The sequence below is a fragment of the Pezoporus flaviventris genome, unplaced genomic scaffold (assembly GCF_033815535.1).
Source record: "Pezoporus flaviventris isolate CSIRO_AGI_PZ_B2104156 unplaced genomic scaffold, CSIRO_AGI_Pfla_v1 ptg000015l, whole genome shotgun sequence".
Classification (NCBI taxonomy): Eukaryota; Metazoa; Chordata; class Aves; order Psittaciformes; family Psittacidae; genus Pezoporus; species Pezoporus flaviventris.
In genome coordinates, this window is record NW_026892563.1 from 41,268,663 (window position 1) to 41,292,872 (window position 24,210).

Genomic DNA, 24,210 nt, shown 5'->3' on the forward strand with positions numbered 1-24,210 from the left:
TTATTAAAGGTGGGAAAACATATATCCTTCAAAATAACTACTACGTGGCTTATACAAACGTCAAGCATTCGGATGCTTAAGGATTTGCCAGATCATACACACCCTGATTTGAATTTCCAACCTAAGAGACTTTTATTTTACTCTGAATGGAGAACTCTTCATATTTAGCCAAAAGACTGCCCTTTACTCATCCTATGCTATTAAATGTTTTCCCATTAAAACTTATTCAAAATAACTCCCCTCCTAAAAGAACTGTAGCAATACCAATGCTGTTCCTCCTTCTCTAGCTTTGGGAGAAGCCTGGGAAAACCAGGATTGTGATAAATCAGAACAGTATTCTTTCCACATGGTGTTAAGACTGCTGTTAGCAGACACAAAAGACAAAACACTATCTAGTACACGTCAGTATTTAAAGGTGATTGTGCATATACACAGGGTTGGCTTTTTGTGTCTTACGCATTACTGGAAATAAAGATTGTAAAGCACAGTTTACTGAAGCTTCAAAGGTTTGAATTTATCTTAAAGGTCTGCAAAACTGGACTAAAGCACTCAAAGAACAGTTTTTGGAAGATCCCCCCAAAAATAGAATCCTTGAAGATGGGAGAGAAAAATATCTCCAACTGTTTGGATCCCACCAGCCTCCTCTGAGTCGCTTACTTTATGTGGTATCATTTACCAAGGCCTTACTGGGAATGTACTTGCAAGTCTTTGGATTTGGCCACAAACTGCCATATGAATAGGTCAGGCAGGAAGTAAGTGTTTAAGACTAAAATAATACCCCAATTATGCCTTCAGACAGGAAACATTTCCTGCAGTCCTGGGTTAATCATAAAATTGTAGAACTAGAACACTTGAAGAAAAAGGCAGGGTGTGGTCCACCTGCTAAGTAACACAATGCATGCATTTCCCATGCACTTACAGCTATTATACCTATCCAAGCAAGAAAGAGCAAAAACTGCGTTCAGATGGCAAAACACTTAAGTTTTCTGTGAGATATCACTGAGCTCTAAAGTCTCTTTTGCCTGAAATGTCCTGTTTCTTGAAAAGAAGTTGTTCAAATTTGCTTAATCAAAAGCATGTCATAGAGTAATATAAGCACAGATCATCACTCAGGCTAGCAGCACACTCCAGGACAGAAAAAGAGAAACCAAACAACTAAAGCAGGAATGGAGGAGAGCTCCGTTGTGACAGAATGTTGCAGGAGACACAGACCACACTTGGTGATGAGCACAAACACTTAGAGCAGGTTTTTGTTTTAGAAAGGCATAACAAAGGTACATTACTGGAATCTAACCTTGTAAGGTAAGGACCAGAAGTGTAAAACCTCCAACTAACTTGTTCTTGAGACTAAAAGTGAATTATAGAGACTGCTTTCTTTTTGTAAGTTGTCACCAAAGTACACACAACTTGCAGGGAAATTGTCAGAACCTATCCTAAAAGAGATTTATCACAGATTGATTATAACCAGGATGGGTTCAATTAAGGTTACATGCTACTGTGAGGAGAAAGGAAGCATGGAGTAAGTGGTGCTTATTCCTTAAGGAGTAGCTATACATACTTGAGAGACTATGAGAAGCAGAGTGACCAGCAAATGAAACTAAAACCCACAACTTCCCCTGTTGATGCATATGCAGGTATGAAGAGTGCAGTTCTATTTTCTGCAGTTTATACTTTCTACTTCACTTCATACATGAACAAGACTAACAAGCAGATACAGTGCAAAATAAGGTAAAGAAAATATGCCACAGAGAAGGATAAATGCGTATGATAGTGAGTTACCAGGAAAAGGAAGGAAAGAATAAAAAGCTAGAGACCCATCCAAAGTCACTCAAAACCTACTGAACTGCTTGTATTTTTGAGGACATAATACTAAAGAACTTAACTGTTATACATCTACCCATTTCCTCCATCAGTGGTCTGCTGTATGGAAATGGTAATACTAAGATACCATTTGAAGTAATGAAGCAAGACATTCAAGATTACCTGTATTTAATTATTAACTATAGTTTAGTACTAGAGACTATTTTATAGCGTCAACATACCAAATGTGGAGGCTCATTCATTCCAAGAGGTTCCTGCAACAAATATATACACACACATATAAATAAATTAAATTAATTGCAATTCATTTCCTAGAAGCCAAGTCAAGTTCCTGAAATTTGTTAATTACCAATTCAAGTACAGAGAAAAACACTTCCCAGGCTCTCAGCACAATTCTCTTCCCTGGCCTTGGCCATCAGCTGCCTGTAAGCTCATGACTACCTGCCTGACTGTTCAGTGACATTCACACAAAGAAGTTGCATCAGCATTGATCAGTTCACATGAGGTGGATTAGAGTCCATGTAAATATCTCTGCATTTATTTTTGAGTCTATTTCTCAAAAAAAAGACAGAATAAAAAACAACAGAAGACTGACAACTTTTTCAACATATGCTCTTCAAAATAAGGTTAAATGTTCCTTTCCTATTTTCAGTGTAGTTGTATCACTTACTACATACTTATTATTGAGAACTGCCTTTGTTCTGCATCAGGGTTTTGAAGTTTTGGCACTACTCTATTTGGGCAAGTTGTACTACCTTAGATTTAATAATGATTAAAAAGATCTCCTGTCTTTATTTCCTATATGCATTGCAAAGATTCTAGCATAAATATTGAAAAGAAGAAGTCAGACTTCTACTATACAACAACATGTGGGTCAGGTAAGTTTTCAAGTATTTTTATATCCATTGATAGTGGATATAAAGGCATTATAAATTACTATGTTTTAAGGCAAATGAAGTCTTTCAGGCCATGCTGTTCTTTCCATGACTGAAGTCTGACAAAGGGAAGTTCTTCTTACGACGTTTCCCTGATAATTCTTATCAACAGATAGAAAGATCCAGAGTGTCCATTTCAGTCTCCATCCTGAACAGACACTTTATGTCATTTACATATAAACTGTTTCCAAGTAAACAGACAAACTGATTAAACAGCCCAGGCCACATTATAACATTACTGTACACTCTGAGCTCCAAAGGTCTTGCTTCTTTTAAGTTTCCCCCTTAACAAGTTCCAGTAACTCACCAACTTAACAGGTCGAATCGACATGATGATTTTACTAGATGCTCCCCAGTCAAAGAAACATTTGTATTTTCCTTTCTCCAACACATATTGTTCTCCACAGAAGTATTTCTGCTGATATGCAACCCACCTGGAGAATGAGACAAAAATTAAACTGAAAACATCACATTTTTCTATGTAGTTTGATGAAACTACTAACAAGTTAAATGGAACAATTTTCTTTGGAGTTTCCTTGGCAAGCCCATCTGACAGACAATGCAATACAAGACTCAAAGAGAAGCATGTAACTATCACACACTTATTTTCTACTTTTACTTTGGAAACACTACTTTGACAAACATAGTTACTGGCTGGGCTTAAACCATGACACCCACTATTGCTACTTGTCCTAGAGTTTGAATATTTTATAGTGCCACTTAACGGTTGCTTATCCCTATAATCACCATCATCAGGGTAGGTATGACAATCTTAATACTGCACTTTTAACATTACTATTAAAGTCTGGAATTTCCACCCATGATTCTACAGTGCTCTTTTCCCATAATGTATTTTATGTTTTAGCGCTTGATACCATTCTGTACCACTTCCTTGCCTATAATAGCCTACTCCATCCTTCCTAAAGAGTTTGTAGCTAGTTTGCTTATCCTTCCTGTGAATTTCTGCAGAATCTGCTCTATCAGAGCTGTTATTTCATTCCAAGCATTCCAGTTCCCCATTCTAATTTTTAGGCTTCTAGCTCTTCTAAGTTTTGCCCTTGCCCCACCAGTTAGTACTGCCTATCTCTGTCAACAGACACTGCAGGTGGTATAATTTATCTCCCTTATTTATTGCAATTGTGGTGTTTATTTTCCTCCTGGACTTCACATAGGCATACAACAAGTTAGCCAAGTCCACCCTGTAGGCTGTATCATCTTGAATCAGGTACTCTACCACACGTGTTAGCTCAATCCCCTGCTTTAAGTTTAAATAGTTCTCTAAAAAGTATTTTATTTTTAGTGCCAGCAGCTTGACTTTACTACAGATAAGGCATAACTCATCCTTTAAGTATATATCCCAAAAGGTATCCCAGTTCTTAACATACCTAAAATCCCTTTTCTGTATTACTACCAAAGCTCCTCTATCATGAAACTACAGTCTGTGAGACCACTGAAGGGACATCACAACTTTTCTGTAGTAACAAGAATGCCTGGATCCAAATGAAGGTGTAGGCATGAGACTCAGACAAAACCTAAGATTATTTTTTTCTTCCATTCACCAAGGAAACGGAAAGAAACATTGCTCTCCCCTAGATGTTTACCACCTGCATGTGAAACATATTTCTGAACCCAAACACAACTGTGCACAAAAATACTTAATAGCTCAATCCATGTATTTGAGCAGACTTACACTCCACTTCTCACAAGAATCGATCTCGTCTCTGAACCAAATCCAGCCTTCTCCAAATCAGGGATTTCTTCATTGACGATATCTAATGCTTTCCCATCTTCATCATCGGACTGAAAAAGTGCCACTGATGACTCTATGAAATCCTAAGAGGCAGAAGAGCAGTTAAAAGACAGGCTGTCATAGCTCAGTGACACTTCACAACACAAAAAATTTTGGAAAAGAGTTGCTGCCTGAAAGACAGCATTCTATAAAGCAGCGAGGGGACTTAGGTCCCTTGGGGGGATCTTTAGGGGATATTTTGTCATTGAAGTGCCTAGCTGGAAGCCTGATATGGCCTTCAGTGGTTTCCACTGAAAGAAGAACCTACTGCTCATGAGCACCACCCTTTCCTCTACAAGGATGACTGAGAGTGCAATGATGCCTGTGTGAGAAAGAGAAGACTCAGGGTTGGGGATTTATCATTGATCTTCAACAGCTTCACAAATGACCACTCTAAGCATCACTATGACTACAGTCTTTTACTTTAAGCTCTCCTTCCTCATCCCTTCCAGCAATAAGGCAACAAACATGAAGAGGAAAGACTGGGAAAGATCACCTTTCCAGCACAAGAGGTTTGTAGTTTCTGGATACATCCACTGTATGATTAATCACTACAGCTATAAAATAAATCCCACATGACACTGTCACGTTCTCTTTTATATACTCATGTGACACTGCTTTATACTTTCAGCTTGCATAGCTACTTAATCAGGTTACTTGCACAGCTCCGGCTTATTTGAGTTTGGGTTTCAAATGTCCAGCTTTCCAACTACTTAGCAATTTTAGGCACAAAGTTCAGTCACTGCTTGGGAGAACAGAACACAGCAATTCATTCACTTTATTCCTTTAACTTCGATCAAAAAGCACGAACCCAAATCAAATACTCAGCAATGTTGTAGGAAGTTGAAAATAAATAGGTCTTGCAAGCAAGAGAAAAGGATTAAGCAAATAAAGGAACTGACACAGATTCACAGATGTATGAGGACACTACCATGGGAATCATTATACTAAATACTTGCTGCTGTAGCACAAGACATCAACCAGAGAGCAGTAAACTGAAGGCTACACTGAGAAAGCAAAGACTTACAACTGTGTGTGTACTGTGTGTGTGTACAACGATCAAAAAACACTTAGAAATGAAGACTCTGCCAAGCATGCAGCCAGATTCATTTGGTCAGTTCATCAAACAAGCTCTTTAGAGGATACTTTGCCTTTGTACAGCATTCAATCACAATTAATAATGAAAACCTATTTTAGAATGAACACTTGATGTGGCTCAACTTCTCTGCATTGTTTACAAGACAGTAAAGAGTGACAGAACAAATTCCTTGGTAAACCTGGTCTTCCTGCTACACTGACCATCTCCTCCTTTCATTTACTTCAAAAGATGCAACTACTTCATGTATACACTAGAAATTCAAGTGACAGCTCAGGAAGAACCATCATGAACCACTGCAGCTTCAGGCTACTTTTTAGATACAAAAAGGAGGAGAGGAGGAGTAGGGAAGAAAGAAAACCAGCTACTCTTAAGCCATAAAGCGAGGGACTTTATAAAGAGTTCCTGAAAAGCCATTTAGATCAAATCTACACACAATTTCTTTGACTAAATTTAAAATACTGAAATAAACCCACAATTGTAATTACATTTAATACGTTTCAAATTCAGCCATCATTTATTCTCCCTAAATTTTCTCTTACAATAAGCAATAGGAGAAAAACTTAAAAATAGACTTTCAGAGCAAGGCAATTCATTTTACACTTGGAAACATCAGTGGGAAAGCTCCAAAGGCATTCTGCTCTGCTCCATTGAAAGAAACTCAAATTTGTCACTCTTTCCCTGATAACGACAGCCACAGGCAACCCCCAGCCTCTCACAGATTCTCTCATGTGACAGCGCAGAAAAGAAGCAAATGCAACTGCCCCCAAAACAGCACAAACTGCTGTCTGCCATCAGGAACAAGCCCTGCATTTGACTCCAGCATGTCCAATATAGATACAGATAGCAGAGTTGGAAGTACTTTGGAGAAAACAATTCTGCAAGTACTTTCCATCTCTGCTTTCAAAACACTCCTCAAATCACCACATTAGAGATTGTAAAGACATTGAAGTGCTGGAGTGCATCCAAAGAAGAGCAACAAAGTCAGTGGAAGGGTCCAGAACACAAGTCTTAAAAGAGATGCAACTGAGGGAACTGGAGTTGCTTAGTCTGGAGAAGAGGAGGCTCAGGGGGGACCTTATCGCTCTCTGCAACTGCCTGACAGGAGGTTGTAGCAAAGGGTTTATCTTCTCCCAAGTAACAAGCAATAGGACAGGAAGAAATGGCCTCAGGTTGTGCCAGGGGAGGTTTAGACTGGATATTAGGAAAAATTTCTTCACTGAAAGGGTTGTCAAGCATTGGAACAGGCTGGCCAAGGGAAGTGATGGAGTCACCACCACTGAAAGTATTTAAAAGATATGTAGATGTGGTGCTTAGGGACATGGTTTAGTGGTGGACTTAGCAGTGTCAGGTTTACAGTTGGAATTGATTATGTTAAAGGTCTTTTCCAACCTAGATGATTCTATGACTGCTCACAGCAGAAATATTGAACACAGACAAAAACTGAAAGCTCCTGCAGTATGCCTCCATGTGTCTACACCTTCACCAGTGGATGGGAAGGGAAGCCTTGCAACAATCCCCTCTGTTGTGTGTGATGTCTAACCTTTCTGATTCGTCAAGAAATTATATTCATGCTCAACTGCAGTCACTGGTATGTGCACAGAAACATGGGTTGGATTTTCCTAGCACTAACAAGGCTCTGGTGGAACCTGTCATGTTGAACATGGTGGCGCAGAAACATCTGAATAGCTTTGCATAGTACTAAGCCACATTAACAGAGCTGGTACTGACACAGGTTAATGAGGCACGTCGTAGCCAGCCTGGCTCTCTGCAGAGCCATTTACATACTTCTGTACCACACTCCCTGCTTTGGGAGCACAGCAGAGAGACATTTGATCCGACTCTGCCTAGAGCTGACTCAGGTACACAGGCTCATTACTTTCAGCTTCATGCCATGTAAGCCAGGCTAAATTGCTTTCAGGTCTGGGCTGGCCTTAAAGCCAACACAGTCAAGGTCATGTGGTGTCATGCCTGAGAAAGAAAGAAAAAAGCCTAGCTAGATATGCCCCCATATGACAGCACACCAGCGAGTACCTATAAAAACCCAGCCCCATTCCTTACCTGAACTGACCATGAATAATGCAACTTGGCCACATTCCCCCAAATCCTTACTCTTCTATAGAAAGTCTTGAGTTCATCTGATTAAAACAGAAGTTCTAGGGAAGAACAATAAAGATCTGATACCTGGGAACACCTCTGTGGAGTCTGAGACCATCACAATCTTTACTGCATTTCTCCTGACAGAATTTGAGGTACTGTACACTACATCCCTAGCAGTGTTCCAGGCCAGGCTGGAGTGAGCCTTGGGTGACATGGTCTATGGTTGCCATCCAATCCCATGGCAGGGGTGTTGGAACTGGATGATCTTAAGGCCCTTTCCAACCCTGACCATTTTGTGACTCTATGATTTGCTGTGCACTGAGGGGCCTTAAAGCACACAGCGCTAGCTTTGGATTTCTGGCCAGATCCTCTTGAAAACAAGAGTTTGTTACTAAAGTATTTTTAATATCCTGACCTTAAGTATCATGTACAAAGTCATTAAGGGAGCATATGGCAAGCCTGAACACTGACCTATGTACTGCATGTCAGCGAGGCAGTCAATCTGTTGGTCAAGCCAAACAGCAAAATGCCAGCGCCATTAGTAATTTTACTGGCAAATAGCTCATTATCTTTAGTTATGGTACAGTTCAAGGAGAACTATTACTTAGACTGTTATTATCAATAATATTGATATTAACATATCGATGTATATTTATATGCCGATTTAAATGACACATGATGGTATACACGTGTGAATGATACATGGTTTTAGAATGTTAATGACTTGAGATTCTTGACTGTTCTAGGCACAAGTCAAATGCATGCATAGGTCACCCTACTAGGCTGGTGCACAATTCTAAGCTTCTAATTATGTCCTCCGCCAAGAGAAAGACCTAAAAAGATCAATTTAAGTTGTCCAAGTATCCTATGTATAGCTTGAAAAGAAAGAAAAAGTAAGATTACTCAAGAACTTAACAGGATTCTGCACATTTAAAATGAGGAGTTAGAGAAAACTTGTGCCAATTTCTCCCAGGAACTCAAAAATAAATTATTTAGGGAAGGACATTTTTCCTCCACTCAGTTTATTCTATCTTCATTTTAAGTTACATGATAGATTTTGATTATGAATACAGCTTTCACTAGGTGCCTTTCACAAAAATCAAAATGGTAAATTGTGAATTTAAGCATGGCCTTTCTGCATTCACAGTAAATCCCCCCTCCAGCCCTTTTTTCATAATGATTGTTGAGACAGTAAGTTTGCTCTAAACGCTTGTCTTCAAACTTCACGAAATTCCTGGCTCGGGAATATCACATCTGCTCAGATGAAGAGATGAGTAATTTGAGTGTAAAAGACTGAATAATCTCAGAGTGAATATAAATATCAGCTGTATTTAAAGCTCTCAGAAGTTCAATTAGAATGAACCCCCCCCACCCCCCAAATCCCCAAACAAACAAGAAAACCCCCAAAAAAGGAAATTATAAAGAAGTTCTAATCAATGTTTCACCATCACTGTAAAAATCTAACTTTGTTTCCTACACTGGACTCCGATACAGTTTTTATTATTTCATCTTTGTCCCCACTAAGCACATTTGAGTAGCAGGGATTTTGTCACCATGATTATTTTTGCTGCCAAAATTTCCTGGCACAAAAATCACAGAGACAGAGTAATGCTGTTCTAAGGCTTGCAACAGCTGCTGTGTTGAAAAGCTATTTTTATTTTAATAAGGAGCTATACTGTACACTTCTGCACATTCAACTTTTAATTAAATTCTGTTCTAGAGATACAAATATCTTGAAGGGCAGAAGTGAGATACACCTGGCAAATCTGGCAGGTAGACAAGGAATTCTGCATGATACCTTTGTATGAATTTTATAAAGGCTTTTTAGAACCTGCTTCTGCTTTGCAATGTACACAGCGCAGTCCAGATTTCATGAAGCAGGAAAAGAATGAGAATGAACTTGGGCAAAAGACAGAACAACTTAAACCCAAGACAGCCATACCATATACAAAGAATAACCATCCTCTTTATGTGTAGAATGGTGCAGAATTTGCGTGAAATTCATGGAAGTACTTACAGCTTGAAGGAACCGGAAAGACAGGATACTGTCAGTTCCCCCCCACGAGTGTCTGTCTTCGTAATTTCCCTCCTCCAGCAAGTACTGATGGCCTTTGTAACGCTCCTTATCATAGGCAACCCATCTACGGCAAGCCACACAACAAAAGAAAGAGAAATAACTAAAAGAAAAACAACTGCACACATGGTTTTCTGTAACAAAGGGGAAGAGAACATCCTAAGAACACTGAAACGGGTATCACAGACTCAGCAAACAAAGCAATGCTTGTCTGAAATCACAACAGCACCCATTAAGTGTTCATCGTGGATCAAAATCCCACCATGTGATTCTTTCTCCTACAACAGTTTATTTGTACAATGCTTCCCCATGTACCTCCTTCTCTTGGTCAGCCCAGTATTTGCTGCACAGAGGCTGGCCAAAACACTGTAAGCCACCAAATATTTATGATAAAAACCAAACAGATCCCTTCAGTGTATTAATAAATGGTGAGATTCTACCCTTGCTGGAGCTGGCAACAAAATTAATGGTTTCAACAGAAAAAAATGTCATGTGCTAATATTGTTTCTCATTCTAATCTAAACATATATATATATATGAACTGAACATACACAATATATTGTGTATGGAATATGTTTTAGCACTGAGGGAACAAAAGTTTATAAAGTATTTTGATCAAGCGGACAAGGCTCAATGAAAAGAAGATACTTCCACATCACCTTTGAAAACTATTTTGAAAAAGTGGTTCTCCCTCTTTTCTTTCTTGTAAGCATTTCTTTCATTAAAGTTCCCTTGTAAGTATTAGAACTGCCGTACAGATTCTGCTGGCACTGGAATTTGGCAGGCAGGGATTGCTTTACTTTTAGTACCATTTGGTTTACATTAATTCAGCTGTTTAAGTTACCGCAGTATTGAAAATAAAAGCTGCCACAACAGACAGAAGGATGAGTTTTAATAATCTGAGGCTTCCCAGATAGCAAATACATCATGTATTTATGAATAGATTATCTGAACATCCACAGTTAAATTTAGTTTGAATTTAGTGCTTGTAAGATTCTGACAACAGCCTGAAAGGATGTATGTTATCCAACCCTTATACTGAAATCCACTAAGTAAAAAGATTCTGAAAACTATTCTGATGCTAAGCTGCTTGGCAGCAGCAAGCATCCTGCACACTTCAAGGAGTCCTACCCTTCTGAGTCTTGGGAAAAGCTGAAAGAACAATGTGTGGGGTTGGTAGCTTGCTAGAATAGTTGGCAGTAGCTGGCTCCGAGTCTACCTTGTGACCAGATGGTGTTGCGCAGCCGTTTTTGTGCGTGTGTGTGCTGCAGGGCAACACAGAATCAATCTCAGGCCTCAACACAGGAAAATAAGGGTAGATTCTTAATTCCAGATAACACACAACAGGTGGCAAAAGAAAACCATTAAGACAATAAAACAGTTTATAGACTTCAGAGGCATTAAAATGTCAAATTGAAGAGTGACCACACCTACCCAAGGTCCTTTTGGCAGATTAAGTACAGACTATCAGAAGTATAAAGCAATATAAATTAAAGGTCTGTGGGAATACTGTCATTAAGGAACAAAGTGGCCTAATTTATCAGCATCCAAGCAGTAAACACTGACTTCACACCTCACACATTTAGTTTTATCTTCCTATATTCCCTTAGCTAGATAAACCATATCTATATCTGCAGACTTTGTGGCTATCTGAACTAACCCCATCTGAATGGCATCCTGGTGCTCAGGCTGAGGTCCCCAGCACTGCAGGTGGCCAATGAGAAAGGTGTCCAAAAACCAATACTGGTACAGCGTCATACTACCCTATGCATCAAATTTGCAGCCCCAATGTCTCTGGACCTTTTGGCTGTCTCCCTGACCCCTAAAGTGAACGGCACCATGGAACTGAGGCTCACTTCTCCAGCACCATGGGTGTCCCATGTGAGAAAGGTGTGCAAGGAGCAATGTTGGTGCAGTGCCGTACTCATTTTAGCATGCATTTTACAGCCCCAATATCTCTGGACCTGTAGGCTTTGTGGCTCTCTGAACCCTAAACCTAATCTTTATGATACTGTAATACTGAGGCTGTGGAGAAGGGTTTTTATCCAAGGTTGATAACAACAAAAGAAAAATACATTCTTTTAGAAATATTTTACTGTGATTTTAACCATCACTTTGCATTTCTTGGCATTTAATTACGATTTCCCACTTGAAAGTAAGTCAATATAAAAGTGAAGTATACTTACACTCCGCCAATTACACGTATTGATCCGATTTCCTTAAATTCCTCTTCATTGCCAAACAGAGCTGGGACAGAACTGATGTTTTCTGAAAACTCTTTGGACCATCCTCCAAAGTGGGTTTTCTCATATATTATTATCTAGAAAACATGATATCGACAATGCCTTGAGTATGCCCTGAACAGTAATTTGAAGTTTAGGTGCGTGCACTGATACAGGGTGTGGAAGACATCTTTTTCCCCCACTTCCAACAAGCCATCCCTATGAAGAAAATTCAGGGTTGCATTCCTCAGCCCTTTTCATTCTTGAGTGCCCTAGAAGCTGAAAGACACTATTTGGATTTAGATAGGCCTGTCAGGCTATTTGCAGACATTTCCACAGAAGGATACTTATCCACACAATTCTACATACATAAATGTACTCTGCAGCTATACGGCTGTAATTTACCCTGTAATCCTCTGCCTGGACAGCGTTTATTAGCCTTCAGTGAATCCTACACAGTCACAGCTAGACACGCAGAGCTCAACCCTTCAAAAGCAGACAAGAGGTCTTTCTCTGTACTTTGCTGAAATAATTTTGGTGACTGTAGTTAACACCTTCGTAAGGTTGCTCACCTGCTGAGCACACATAGCAGGTATTAACAGTATTAATATTTATTGCAGTATTTATTAGAAAAATGCCTCTGTCTTGCATGTATTTGTATCATTAAAAGTTACCTAAAGCACTAGTATTCTTGTGGACACCAAGAAAAAGAAGGGAAAAGGAGCAGTAACTCTGGATTAGCTTTCTGCTGCTCAAATCACAAAAGGATCATGGTCCCTCTCATAACTCTTGTATTGGGACTGGGTATAGGAAGGAAGGGTCCTATTCCTGCACCTTCCTGTCCTTCCCCCTCCTTTTTTTAAAATCTGGTATGTTCAATGGGAAGATCTCTCCTGATCCCCATCCATTAGTGACTGATGTATCAAGTCAGGAAAATTCACCATATTTTGTGTAAGTTTTACAATTCTTCAGCAAATTCACATTCTATTTTGTGAAAACCAGACTACTGCTACTTTTGCAACTCATAAAACACCAGTAAGAAAGCAGGCTTGACACAGCATCTGTGATTTTTAATTCAGCAGCAAACACTGAGTACTTAAAATCAAACATCATATACCCAACAAAAAGAAAACAGCTTAAATAAAGGTTTTGTATTTCCAGCTTACCTTGACATTCATTGGCATTTGTACCTTTAGTCCACCCTAAAAAAGAGATGGGGGAAAGGGGGAAATAAATGCATTTATATAAAACTTGAAATTATGCTTTGACATGTATTTTATAGCACTTATAGTACTTTCACAGCACAAAGTCTTTGTAATTATACTCACTGCTTTCAGCGTTGGCTAAATGAAACACTAGCTCAAATGCACTGGTAATTCATAAAGGCCAGGGACACTACAAACCTGCCCTGAAAACAAATCAGTGCATTGACAAGCCTGCAGCGGTGCAAGCAATTTAAAAATATTCCTTTGCTGTCTTAGCAATCTAAAGCAAGTATTTACTGTTTTAAACTAATTCAGATTGACCAAATTTTTAAATTAAAATTTAAAGCTTTCTTGTATATATTTCAATTTCTTAAGAACAGATGGTAGAATACTAAGAAACTATAAACACCAGAAGAGAGAGAAAATACAGGCAGACATATTCACTTCTGTGGTCAAAGAGCAAATGTAACAAATGGATTTCCTCTGGAAATGTTAGTGAATGATGTTCTGGGAGGGAACAAGACACCTACCTCCTATGACTGACTAAAGAGAGAGCTGTTCAGTCTTACTCCTTTGTAGCTTTTAAACTCTCTTTCTGTAGGCTTGCTATGCATATGATAGAATTGTTATACCCTTCCACACCTCTCCCATATTTTATTATCCCTCTGAGTTCTGTATTATTTGATTTCCACTCATCAAGAGCAGTTTCCCAGGAATACAACCTAGTTAATCAGTCATTCTCTCTGACTACATGGTTTTACTCGGGCAGAAACAGAAGCCCAGCAAGCCTTAGTGACTGCCATGCCAAAACAACACTGCAAATGCACCTTGGCATGAGACAAGTGTTACGTGTGTAAGGATTAACCCTGAAAGGATATTAGAACCCAAGTTGTATTTCAGTCAAAACCTTCAGTGGAGCAACTATAGGAAAAGGAAGGCACACAACTTCTTAGGAATCGTGCACGCCTCACCATTTTTAAGGGACGCAGAGATTTTACATCTGCTGAAGGAATTTCAGATGGTGAATCACATTCTTCCAAGACCTTCATCTCTCCCTTGTAATTAAAGTCTGAGTAAGCAAGCCATCTACAACAAGAAGGACAAAGGACTTATTAATCTCATTAGATAAATTACAAATACAAAGATCTTATTAAAATAAGTTTCCTTTTTGTACTCATAAGAGCTAGATAATGTGTTCTAGATACTGCCAGCACACCAAAGCAAAGCTATATTTAAATACATTGACAACATCAATGCTAAGAAGATCTCAAATACTTTTTCTCACTCCAAGCTAAACATAAATGAAAGACAAGAAAATTACCAATTTGGTCACCTACTTTAAGAAGCCAGTTCGGTACAGTGTGAGTATACAAAACCAATGTCAGTACTAAGGATGAGACGCATCAAATTTTACCTAGGATTGTCACCTTAGGAATTAAAAGGTTTCTAACATCAATCCCACTTAGTTTTTTCAGTTATTAACATATGAGGATTTACAACACTGCTTTGGAAAGCAGGCTATTGCAATTTTGACATTAAGATTTAAAATGCTGAGACTGTTTTAAATCAAAAAGCAAGCTGAATGTAAAAGTTGGGCACATGGTTAAGTCGACCAAATAAGGAAGGGAGGAAAAGGCATTGACCCATATAGAAAATTATTTTCTTAAAACTTAACACACAGCCACAAGCAGTTCAAAGTTATACTAAGTTCTACTGAAACTAAGAATGTTTTTAGTTACTTCACCACCTCAAGCTTCACAAGCATTGCGAGACCGTAGAAAGGAAGGCTTGTCTCATGTGAAAAGCAAACTCAACACTCTCGTACCAGATAATGTCATTCTGAAACCATTTATGAGAAGAGGCACAGAACTCCCAAACTTCAGGAACTGTGAAGTGTTGGCCATTTACCCAGGAAACAGACCATGCTGCTCAATACAGGAAATGCTGGGTTACCAAGGGGCCTGCATCATACTGCATCACCTCTCTCCAGAAAGTCAGGATATGGCTGTAGCTTGAAAAATGCTTGGATGATGTAGTATTAATTTTCTGGTATTCAGCCATAGTGTTATAGCTATAACAGGGTAAGTGACTAGGGAAACAGTATCTATTCACCAATGAACTAAAAGCTAATTATAGCTGAGCTGCTTCTTCTATTTATAAAGCCACTCAAAGATGGAATTACAGAAAACTGCCAGCAACTAGAGTAAAAATGCTTTCAAAAATTTGGTTCCACTCCTAGGAGCCCACACAGCACAATGCTGAAGCACAGAACCGAGAATATATAGCATATGTCAGCTGATTTGTAGCAAGATCCCCCAAATATTGTCTGTATCACCGACTTTCATCCCATGATGTTGCTCTTCTACCTGCTGCCAAAATGCTACTAAGAATGTCCAGTACTCACACTCCCGATTTGACTTTTATATAAGGGTTTTTCTCAACATCCAGTTCTTCTAAATTGGCAACTGCACCCTGTATGCAGATAGGAAGTCCCTCTGTACTACCAGCTGCTAGGCAGAACTCGACCTCTGGAACGCCACAGTCCTGTGGAAAGAAATCAAAGGGTAAGTCTTACCCACACTTGCAGAGCCTGCCCCATTGCAAGGGGAGAATAACCAGTAATGTTTCCTTCTTTTTTCCCATTTTCTCACCCTTCTAATTTAACTCCAGGCTTCACATGATGTACAGGTTTTAGTTTTCTTTTAAGTGAAGACTTGAACTTTTAGAAAAGCTAAGGGAAGCAAATTTGCAGCTCCCATTAACTTTCAAAGAACTGTGCATTTATGCCTGCTGGGCTACTGTCAAAAAGCTCAGTTTAAATACTCTCCAAGTAAAGGATTTGACAATATTCAATGACAGATGAACCATGCACATAATATACCAATTTTTTTAAAGACAGTGCTTCCATAATACACATACCACATGTATGCATAACTAAAACTTCCTAGAAATGTCTACTACATTCTCACCTCCCTCCCTCGGTGCTAATTAAGTTTTGTATGCATCCAATTATGGTTTCAAGCCATATGAGTTCAATTTTTTGTCATGCTAAATAAATCTACAGGATTTTACACAAAGAAAGAAAAAGATCAGTAACAGAAAATGTTTGTTTTGTTAAGTAGACACTTCAGCAATTTCCCTGTTACTATGGAGTAACCTGTTATCTTAGCAAGGGTTTTCTACTGGCAGATACCGTGCTGGAAAACAACTTGTTGAATGCATGATTTTCTCTAGAATTTGCAGGGATTTTATTGAACTGAACTGATTTAATAAAATTTATATAAAATGCATTACCAATACTTCATTCAAACACATCATGAATCAATGAGGACCTTCTACACGGTCCTGCTTCAGCAGTGTGTTACAGAAAAGTCCTCCTGTTACAGTGAAACGCAGCTCATGTGCTTATAGTTTGCTCTGCTGTAGCTGGAGCCCTTCAGATCTCAGTGATAACTTCAAAGCACCATTCCCCTTACTCTTCCGACACACAGGCCCATTTGCATTAAGCCAAAGGGCTTGGACAACACAGAGAGACCTGCTAAATGTGTCTTGAGGAAGATGCCCCTCACATGTGCATTAGAGAAGAGGGATAAGAAGCTGTCCCTGAGGGTGCACTCAGAGAAACACGTGGTTACTGAACATGTTGAGGACGCAGGCACGGTCCACGACTGAGATCCTACATGGCCTGTGGCTTCTTCCAGACCTTGAAGGGCAGAACACAAGAGCTTGCAGAGAAACCCAACAACAGGGCACAGAAGCTCTTACAGTTAGAGCACCTCATCTCATGACACCACCTTCACGCTCTCCTTTTTCACACAGGTATTGGATGGAGCTTTTGAATGAGGGAGTAACATACCACCTAGAAATACACCTCTTCCTGGTTAGCAAAGTTCTGTCAGTAATTATTTAACTGCCAGCAATAAATATGGCAATTATAATAGATGAACTTCAGGATATTACTTCACTTTCCATGAGACCTGAAGTAACGCTATACTGTTTTGGCAACCCTCCCCTATGCACAACTGTGTTTCCTCTGTATTGTACCTCGCAAACAATGCACATCATTTGTTTTTAGAACAAAAACTGCAATACCAGATTCAGATGAGCAAACCCAGAAAAACAAGGAAAAAAGACTTTCTAGTACAATGCTATTTTATGCAAAGTGCTAAGGAACAACATTCCTCAATTCTAAGTATAATGCTAGACCAGTTTAAAAGAGAAAACCTCTTCGTAGTTTTCACATATTTAACTGTGATTTAATAAGCTACAAAGACATGAAGTTTGTGGTTTTTTCCTAATACCTGATATGCAATATGGCTGAAACCCATGAATCCAAAATAAAGCTTGATAGAGAAAACTAGAAGTTGCACCTATGAGAATTCCACAAGTTATGACTCTAGACTCTTAATGGTTTCAGATAAATTCTGAAGCAAAGTATCTACAAGCCTAGACAAGTACCAAAATAAAGTCTCTGCCTGTGGGCTCAGACAGAATATGAGACAGAGTATGTTTAATTTTAATTCAGTAGGAGGTTGGATTTATTTCTTTTGTTTTGGTTGGTTTGTGGGTTGGGTTTTCCCCCCCTCATTTAAAGTCTGCAGAAAAGCCAGTCTGTGTTCTCAAGTCTGCCCTCCTGACTTGGAAGCTCACAAGGCAGGCTCCACCTTAAGAGATGAGGCATGTAGCAGTTTTCCAAAGGGTAGCTAAAGCACAAGCACTCATATTAAGATCTCTCCTGTTTATCATCATCTCTCTCAAGCCAGATTTTGACAGTCATGAAAAAAAAATACTCGTTTTTCTGGTATTTTTATGTGCACTCGATTAAGACCACAATGTCTTTTCATGACGTGCCACACAGTAAGCTGAGGCTGTCATCAAAAGCCAGTCAAATGTATATTTTTAAAGGTAATAACATGTTTCAGCAAGAAGTACATTAAAAAAAAGTGCTTAGAAAATATAAAGTCACAAATATACATTTGGACTTAAATACTGAGTTCAATTTACATATGTTAATTCACAGACTGCAGAAAAAGGTAAAATTTAGGACTTCTGCATGAGGTGAACACTATGCATCTGCAGATGTACACTTAAGTACTATGTCATTAATTTATATAATTTAAGCATGCGAGCTTTAGCTTGGTAAATATTTGCATGTTCATATTTGTCTGAACATATTTAATAGGCATCATTACTTCCAGAGGCTTCTTTAACTCTCCTAATAAAGCCACCATCTTCGGAAACCAAATGACAACCACACAAATACAATAGCGTTCAGGCTGAGAACTAGATCCTTCAGTCTGAAGCCCTTTCATTTGCAAGGCGTCAAGATTTTGACATAAGATACTCCGATGCAAAACTATTACCACAGTGTTTCAGGTCAGATCCCAAACTGGAAAGCTTTCTCCCTATAACCGCTCTGGCCCTGCCACCCCCATCACCTGCAGTCAAAACTCATATCATATTCATTATCCCACTGACACGTCAGGCAAAAAACAGAATAAAAAGCACAGCAAACAGATTAGCTATCTGGGTTCATTTCCAATGCTAATACAAAACCAGCAGATGCTCAGGTAGGTCGCAGCCTCCAGGCACCACACTCTGTCTTCCTTCACTCTGTGGTACTCTCCTCCTACCTCCCACAGAGTCATCAGCAGTGCCTGTGCTTCCCTGATGGTCTTTTGGGAGCAGAGGTGCTTACAAAAGCATGGGGAATACTCGTGCTAGCTCATAGAGAACAGAAACTTGCAAAACAGTAACACGGAGACCAGCAGAAAAGTTAAGGCTTCCTTGGAAGAGGGTTAAGATGACCCTCAAGACCCGAGTGTGAAATATTACTCTTTGGTGGCATAACATTCTTCTATTGTGAGCAAGAGCTCCATAAGAAGCAACAGACCTAAAGCCTTCAACCCTCTCAAGGTGGTCTTGGCTGTTTATCCTTCTTCTGGATCTAGGGTCACAGCCTTAACAGACTAGCAGGGCTAGATAATTTCATCAGTTAGGTCTTCTCCTTGGACCTGAAAGCTGTGCTGACAGAAATGATCAAAATAGCCTATTTACGAGGCAGCCTTTTATGTCAACACCAGGACAAAGAATGACTGCAGTATGGTTGCTTAAGCTAAATATGAAAACAATGATGACAGAAGAGTCTATTAAAAAACAAGCCTAATTACTTCTGGTATCCACACAACTGCTTTTTAATACAGTCTAGACATTCACCTTACTTTTGATACACAGCTTGCCCCTATGACATGTCAGCTTCTGCAGCATTTCTTTATTTTCAATCTTACTCTGTTGGTCCTCCAGCCTTTTTTACTCACCCATAATTCTTTCTTCCAGTGCTCCTGCTCTGTACCACTCTTGCTACCACCCATCACCACCAAACCAAAATACAAAACACCACAGGGCTGGTAGTAAGATAAAATAATATTAAGGAAATCAATTATTACTATCTTATAAATACCAGCTAGCAAATGATACAATCTGGGTGTCTTCCTATTGCGTCTAACAAAGTAGTCCCTGCTTGAATTAATAACCTTCCACCTAGCAAACCACACAAATGAAACACGCCCTTTACGTAACACTGTGAACACTGCCATTACAAAAGAACTTTGCTTAAGGAGAGTCCAACAGGAATCCAGTTATTCCCTGCCTAACTATCTTGCAGACAGCGATTATAAACTGCTGTTTCAGATCTCTTGTCACCTTCCAAAATAGTGGTTTACAAGATTACCCCAGAATGGAAACATCAGCAACTCTTCTCAGCCCTTGGGAAAGTAACATTAAGCACTCTTTTTTGGTCTTCTAGAATCAGGTAGAGAAAGTCATCCATTTCCATAAGACCAATACATGCATTTGCAATAGACCAGAGAACTGACTTGGGTAAACAGACTGTGCTGCAGGAGCTGCACTGAATCCGTGTGTGCAGGCAGATTTCACTAGCCTAGGCTCATGCTGACTTGCCTTAGTAGAGGTTCAGACTCTACTTCAAATAGGTCTTCGCTTTACTAGTTGCACAGTCTGTTCCTTTGGGATCTCCCCCCCTACTTCTCCCAATTCCTTCAAATTAAACACACATGCATACATCTAATGCATATCCACAGTATGTCAAGCCACAAGCTAACCGCAAAGCTGTCTGTGGAGGCTTGAAGCCAAATCAGAGCATAAAGCTACTGGCAGACTGTTTCTCAGCTCACTAGCATCCACCAGTAAAAAGTAAAAATAGTATTAAATGTACTTCCTACAGTTTCTTTAGTAAACATCTGAGATTCTCTTCCTGGCACACCATTTTCTCCTCAAATACTTAGCCAATTTGCAAATCTGCTAATTCAAGGCATCTGAGCAGCTGTTAAACAAGCACCATAAAAAGCCACTTGAAGAATTAGAAGACAGCATGGACACACAGCCAGTATGATCCAAGTAGGCAGGGGAAAAAAAGCCACTGAGCTACTCACCCTATGAAAAAGGGATTGATGGTAAAACATGGGATCCTGCAGATTGCAAGCACATCAGCTGCCTGAAAAATTCACAGCTACTTGTCAGTTAAAAACAATGCCTATGTTTCTCACAAAAAATAGATAAGGTTGCACTTGGCAAACTGCCTTCTAAAAGCAGTTCCACAGCAGCTACTAAAGTACAAGCTAAAAAAAGAGGGATGTTTTCACAAATCAAGGTTTACAGGCCAAAACCCAGCTTAGTGACTTCCACACCCACATTAGCTCCACACAGCCCTATGGACTAACAGTAAAGTCTTCCCAGCCAACCATACCCGACTGAGGTTTAAGTTACGTGAGAAACAGTGTTGATTACTGAACTAGTGTACTGTAACAAAGCTTTCCATCTGTGTTCCATACAAATGAACCCCATACTGGAAGAAAAACAATGCTCAAACCTACTCAAGCTGTATTACAAAGGCTTTTAGCAAGCATGACAAAGCTCACCAGTGCCTTCTCTACGCAAGGGTTTTCTTTGATACCCAAGACACACCCAGTTTCCCTTGGCTTCAGACCATAGTTCCACATGTTATTATGGCATTTCTTTAATTATTTAGCTGCCTTCCACATTATTGATCAATATTCAGATTCCATACTGGTCAAATGCTTTTAATTTGTTTAGCTCAAATAAATGTTAAGTTCATTACTGATGACTTCAGTCACCCTCTTTTGAATTTATTTATGGCTGTAAGAGAATGAAAAAGCATTTCTGTTTGACATTATGCCCCCTACTGATGACAAAAAGGCTATCTCCATTTTAAAATGACCTCTATACCAGCAGAGAACAGAGAAACCCTACTTTTTCTGAAAAACTCTTCACATTGTGATACAATTCACTTGCAGTAAAGGACCATTACCCTGTGAATAACTGGAATGTTATGCTAAACAAGCGCACTAAGTCTTCTTAAATCACAAGATCTGGTAAATATATTCCTCATTCACTGAATAACAATGGATGCATTATAGTTAGTTTCAGGCATTTGATTCCTATCTTTTCAACAAAGTGCTTTTTAAACTTCTGGCTGTACTCAGAGCCAGATGCTGTAGGTGTACCACTTGTCCACACATAAACCCTACCAATGGCACAAAGTTGTAGAGGGAGGAAGTTATTCTGGGAGGCTACACTGTACAAATGGGATTGGAAACTCAACTACTAACTTCTGGAACAGGAGCCAAACACTTCTCTGAGAAACAAAACAAAAATGAATTGATTTCATTTAAATTAATTTAACTGGACAGGTAAATATCTAAGAGGGTTTTAACCTTACTGTGTCAGGTAAAGGTGGTGGCAAATAAAGATAATCCATCTGCTCATTATCTTCAGAAAGAAAGGGAAATTTAGCATAGCAAAATCCCTAGAATTTCTCTTGAAAGTGAAAGAGGTGATTCATAACAAATTTCATTAAGATCAGAAACACAGCATATACACATTGTCCATTGCTAGTAGCATACCAGCATGGCCAACAGAAATTATTCACATATGCAAGTATGTTATTAACGAAGTCTATACCTTTGTTACATGTTTGACTGAACCAACTGTGAGGTTTCCTCGATGATGTTTGACGCCTGGGAGATCCCAAAGGTGATCCAGCACAGCCTCTCCTTCTTCTAGTACATACTTCCGACCCTGGAACTTTGGTTTCTCATAAAAAATCCAACTGTAATAATGATATCATGAACGGAGTTGTTGCAGTTAGGTAAGACTGTTCTTATACAGCACATGTGTTGTGCTGTTCATTAATGAGCTCTTCTTATCAAGCCAACTATCACACCTTTCTTATCCTGTACCTCAGTAGTCACATTCAATTTAGATAAATATGGGGCTTGTACTTCCGTGCTTTCAAAGTAAAACACACAGTTCTCCTCCAGGATGTAGCCTAACCCAACTTAAAACATTAACTGTATAAGAAAAAAAGCTAAACCACAATGTAAATAGAAAGCCTTATTTTACCAGAACAAATATATTAATTGACACATCAAAACATGTCTTGTTCAGGCAGATACTATGCAAGGCATAAAACATTTACATACAATAATGGCATTCAGTATTTCTTAGGACATGAAGTAAATGTATGCAAAGCCAAACAAGGCTGCTTCAAAACTGTATAAATGTGACATGCATTGTTACTATGGCTTATTATCAAAACATTCACTGTAAGCCTCACCAATTAAATTCCAATGCAACTGACATGGTCTCAGACCCAGCTTCCCAAAGCAAACAAAGACACACTTGCAAAATCTACCTTAAAGGTACTTGTATATCCTTTCACATCCACATTCCTCTAAACGCTACATTACAAACAGCAGCTGAGATTGTTCATTTTATGGTTCTTTTGCAACAGCTACTGTATAATAGAACTGAACTCTAAAAGAAACATTTTCTTTGGCATACACATGCTTCTAGCGATGATTATGGCTATACTGTCTTAGCACTTCAGGCAGGAAGTCTAAACTTACTTGTGGTTCTATTAGCAACTTTCTGTTTGAAGCTAGTTCCCAGGAGAAACAATTTACTTTTTTTTTGTACTGCAGCATTTGAAGCCTTGTTTCATGCTTTTTTTTCACTGGTATCAGTCTAATTATAAAGAAAGAAAAAGACACTCTTGCAGATCAGACATGTGTCATAAATAAATGAAGATACATGAGAAACATATACAGTCTTTCAGAAACTCTATTTAAATATGACCTGGATTTCTTACCATCCTCTAATTATCCTAAGTAATGCTCCAATGGGAAAGATCCAGGACGTGGTATCTAGCACATCAGAATGAACTTCTTGTTTACTTTTGTCGCCATAAATATCATAAATAATAATCTGAAACAACATACAATGCATACAAATGAGGGCCCATTGCAACGTGCAGAGTAGACAGTTATTTTCTGCATGGAATAAAACCTATTCAACTTTTTGCCCAAGTACATGCACCATTAAAACCCAGAAAACATGTGACAAATTACTCCATGTATCATATTGATCTATGTGACACACATTCTGCTTACTTACCTTTCCTGGTCTTGGATTATATTTCAGACTAGCCCTATCAATGAGGCTCTGAAATTAAAAGGACATGGAAAACAATTATTAACATCTACAACAGTAGCACAAAGCATAGACAGATTATTCTGAGTTCACTATTTCTATAAACATATGCAACTGTAGAAACAGTTGCAGAAACATCAGAGCAGAAACAAGAGACTTGTTTCACTGTCATTCAGAGTTGATGTAAAAGAATCAAACAATAAGCAGAAAGTGTAAGTGCCAGAAAGGAAGAACTATTGTAAAAGTTATAACTTCTGGAAACACATTACCATTTCTCAGCAAACAATAAACTGCGTATCTTAACAGTGGCAAAACCAAAAGAGACCTCTAACACAGGCTGAAATATTCTCAACATCATGGAAAGACTTTCTTCAGTTACGCTATTTGTCTATGTGGCATTTTCAGTTTCTAAATACTGAAAGAACTGTTCCCATACCC

The 24,210-nt window shown here is 38.9% G+C and overlaps 1 protein-coding gene across 3 annotated transcripts in view; it reads right to left on the reverse strand.

Annotated features, from left to right (window-relative positions):
• Positions 1 to 24,210, reverse strand: part of CRYBG3 (crystallin beta-gamma domain containing 3) — an 89,926-nt gene that overhangs the window by 20,387 nt on the left and 45,329 nt on the right. For all 3 annotated transcript variants that reach the window (XM_061454314.1, XM_061454313.1, XM_061454315.1), the window contains 11 exons: positions 23,737 to 23,784; positions 23,432 to 23,547; positions 22,243 to 22,390; positions 15,647 to 15,786; positions 14,214 to 14,328; positions 13,204 to 13,239; positions 12,002 to 12,135; positions 9,759 to 9,882; positions 4,447 to 4,589; positions 3,064 to 3,190; positions 2,043 to 2,075 (listed from right to left, as the gene is read on the reverse strand). In XM_061454314.1, the coding sequence (XP_061310298.1) occupies positions 2,043 to 2,075; positions 3,064 to 3,190; positions 4,447 to 4,589; positions 9,759 to 9,882; positions 12,002 to 12,135; positions 13,204 to 13,239; positions 14,214 to 14,328; positions 15,647 to 15,786; positions 22,243 to 22,390; positions 23,432 to 23,547; positions 23,737 to 23,784 (1,164 nt within the window). The remainder of the gene's footprint in view (positions 1 to 2,042; positions 2,076 to 3,063; positions 3,191 to 4,446; positions 4,590 to 9,758; positions 9,883 to 12,001; positions 12,136 to 13,203; positions 13,240 to 14,213; positions 14,329 to 15,646; positions 15,787 to 22,242; positions 22,391 to 23,431; positions 23,548 to 23,736; positions 23,785 to 24,210) is intronic.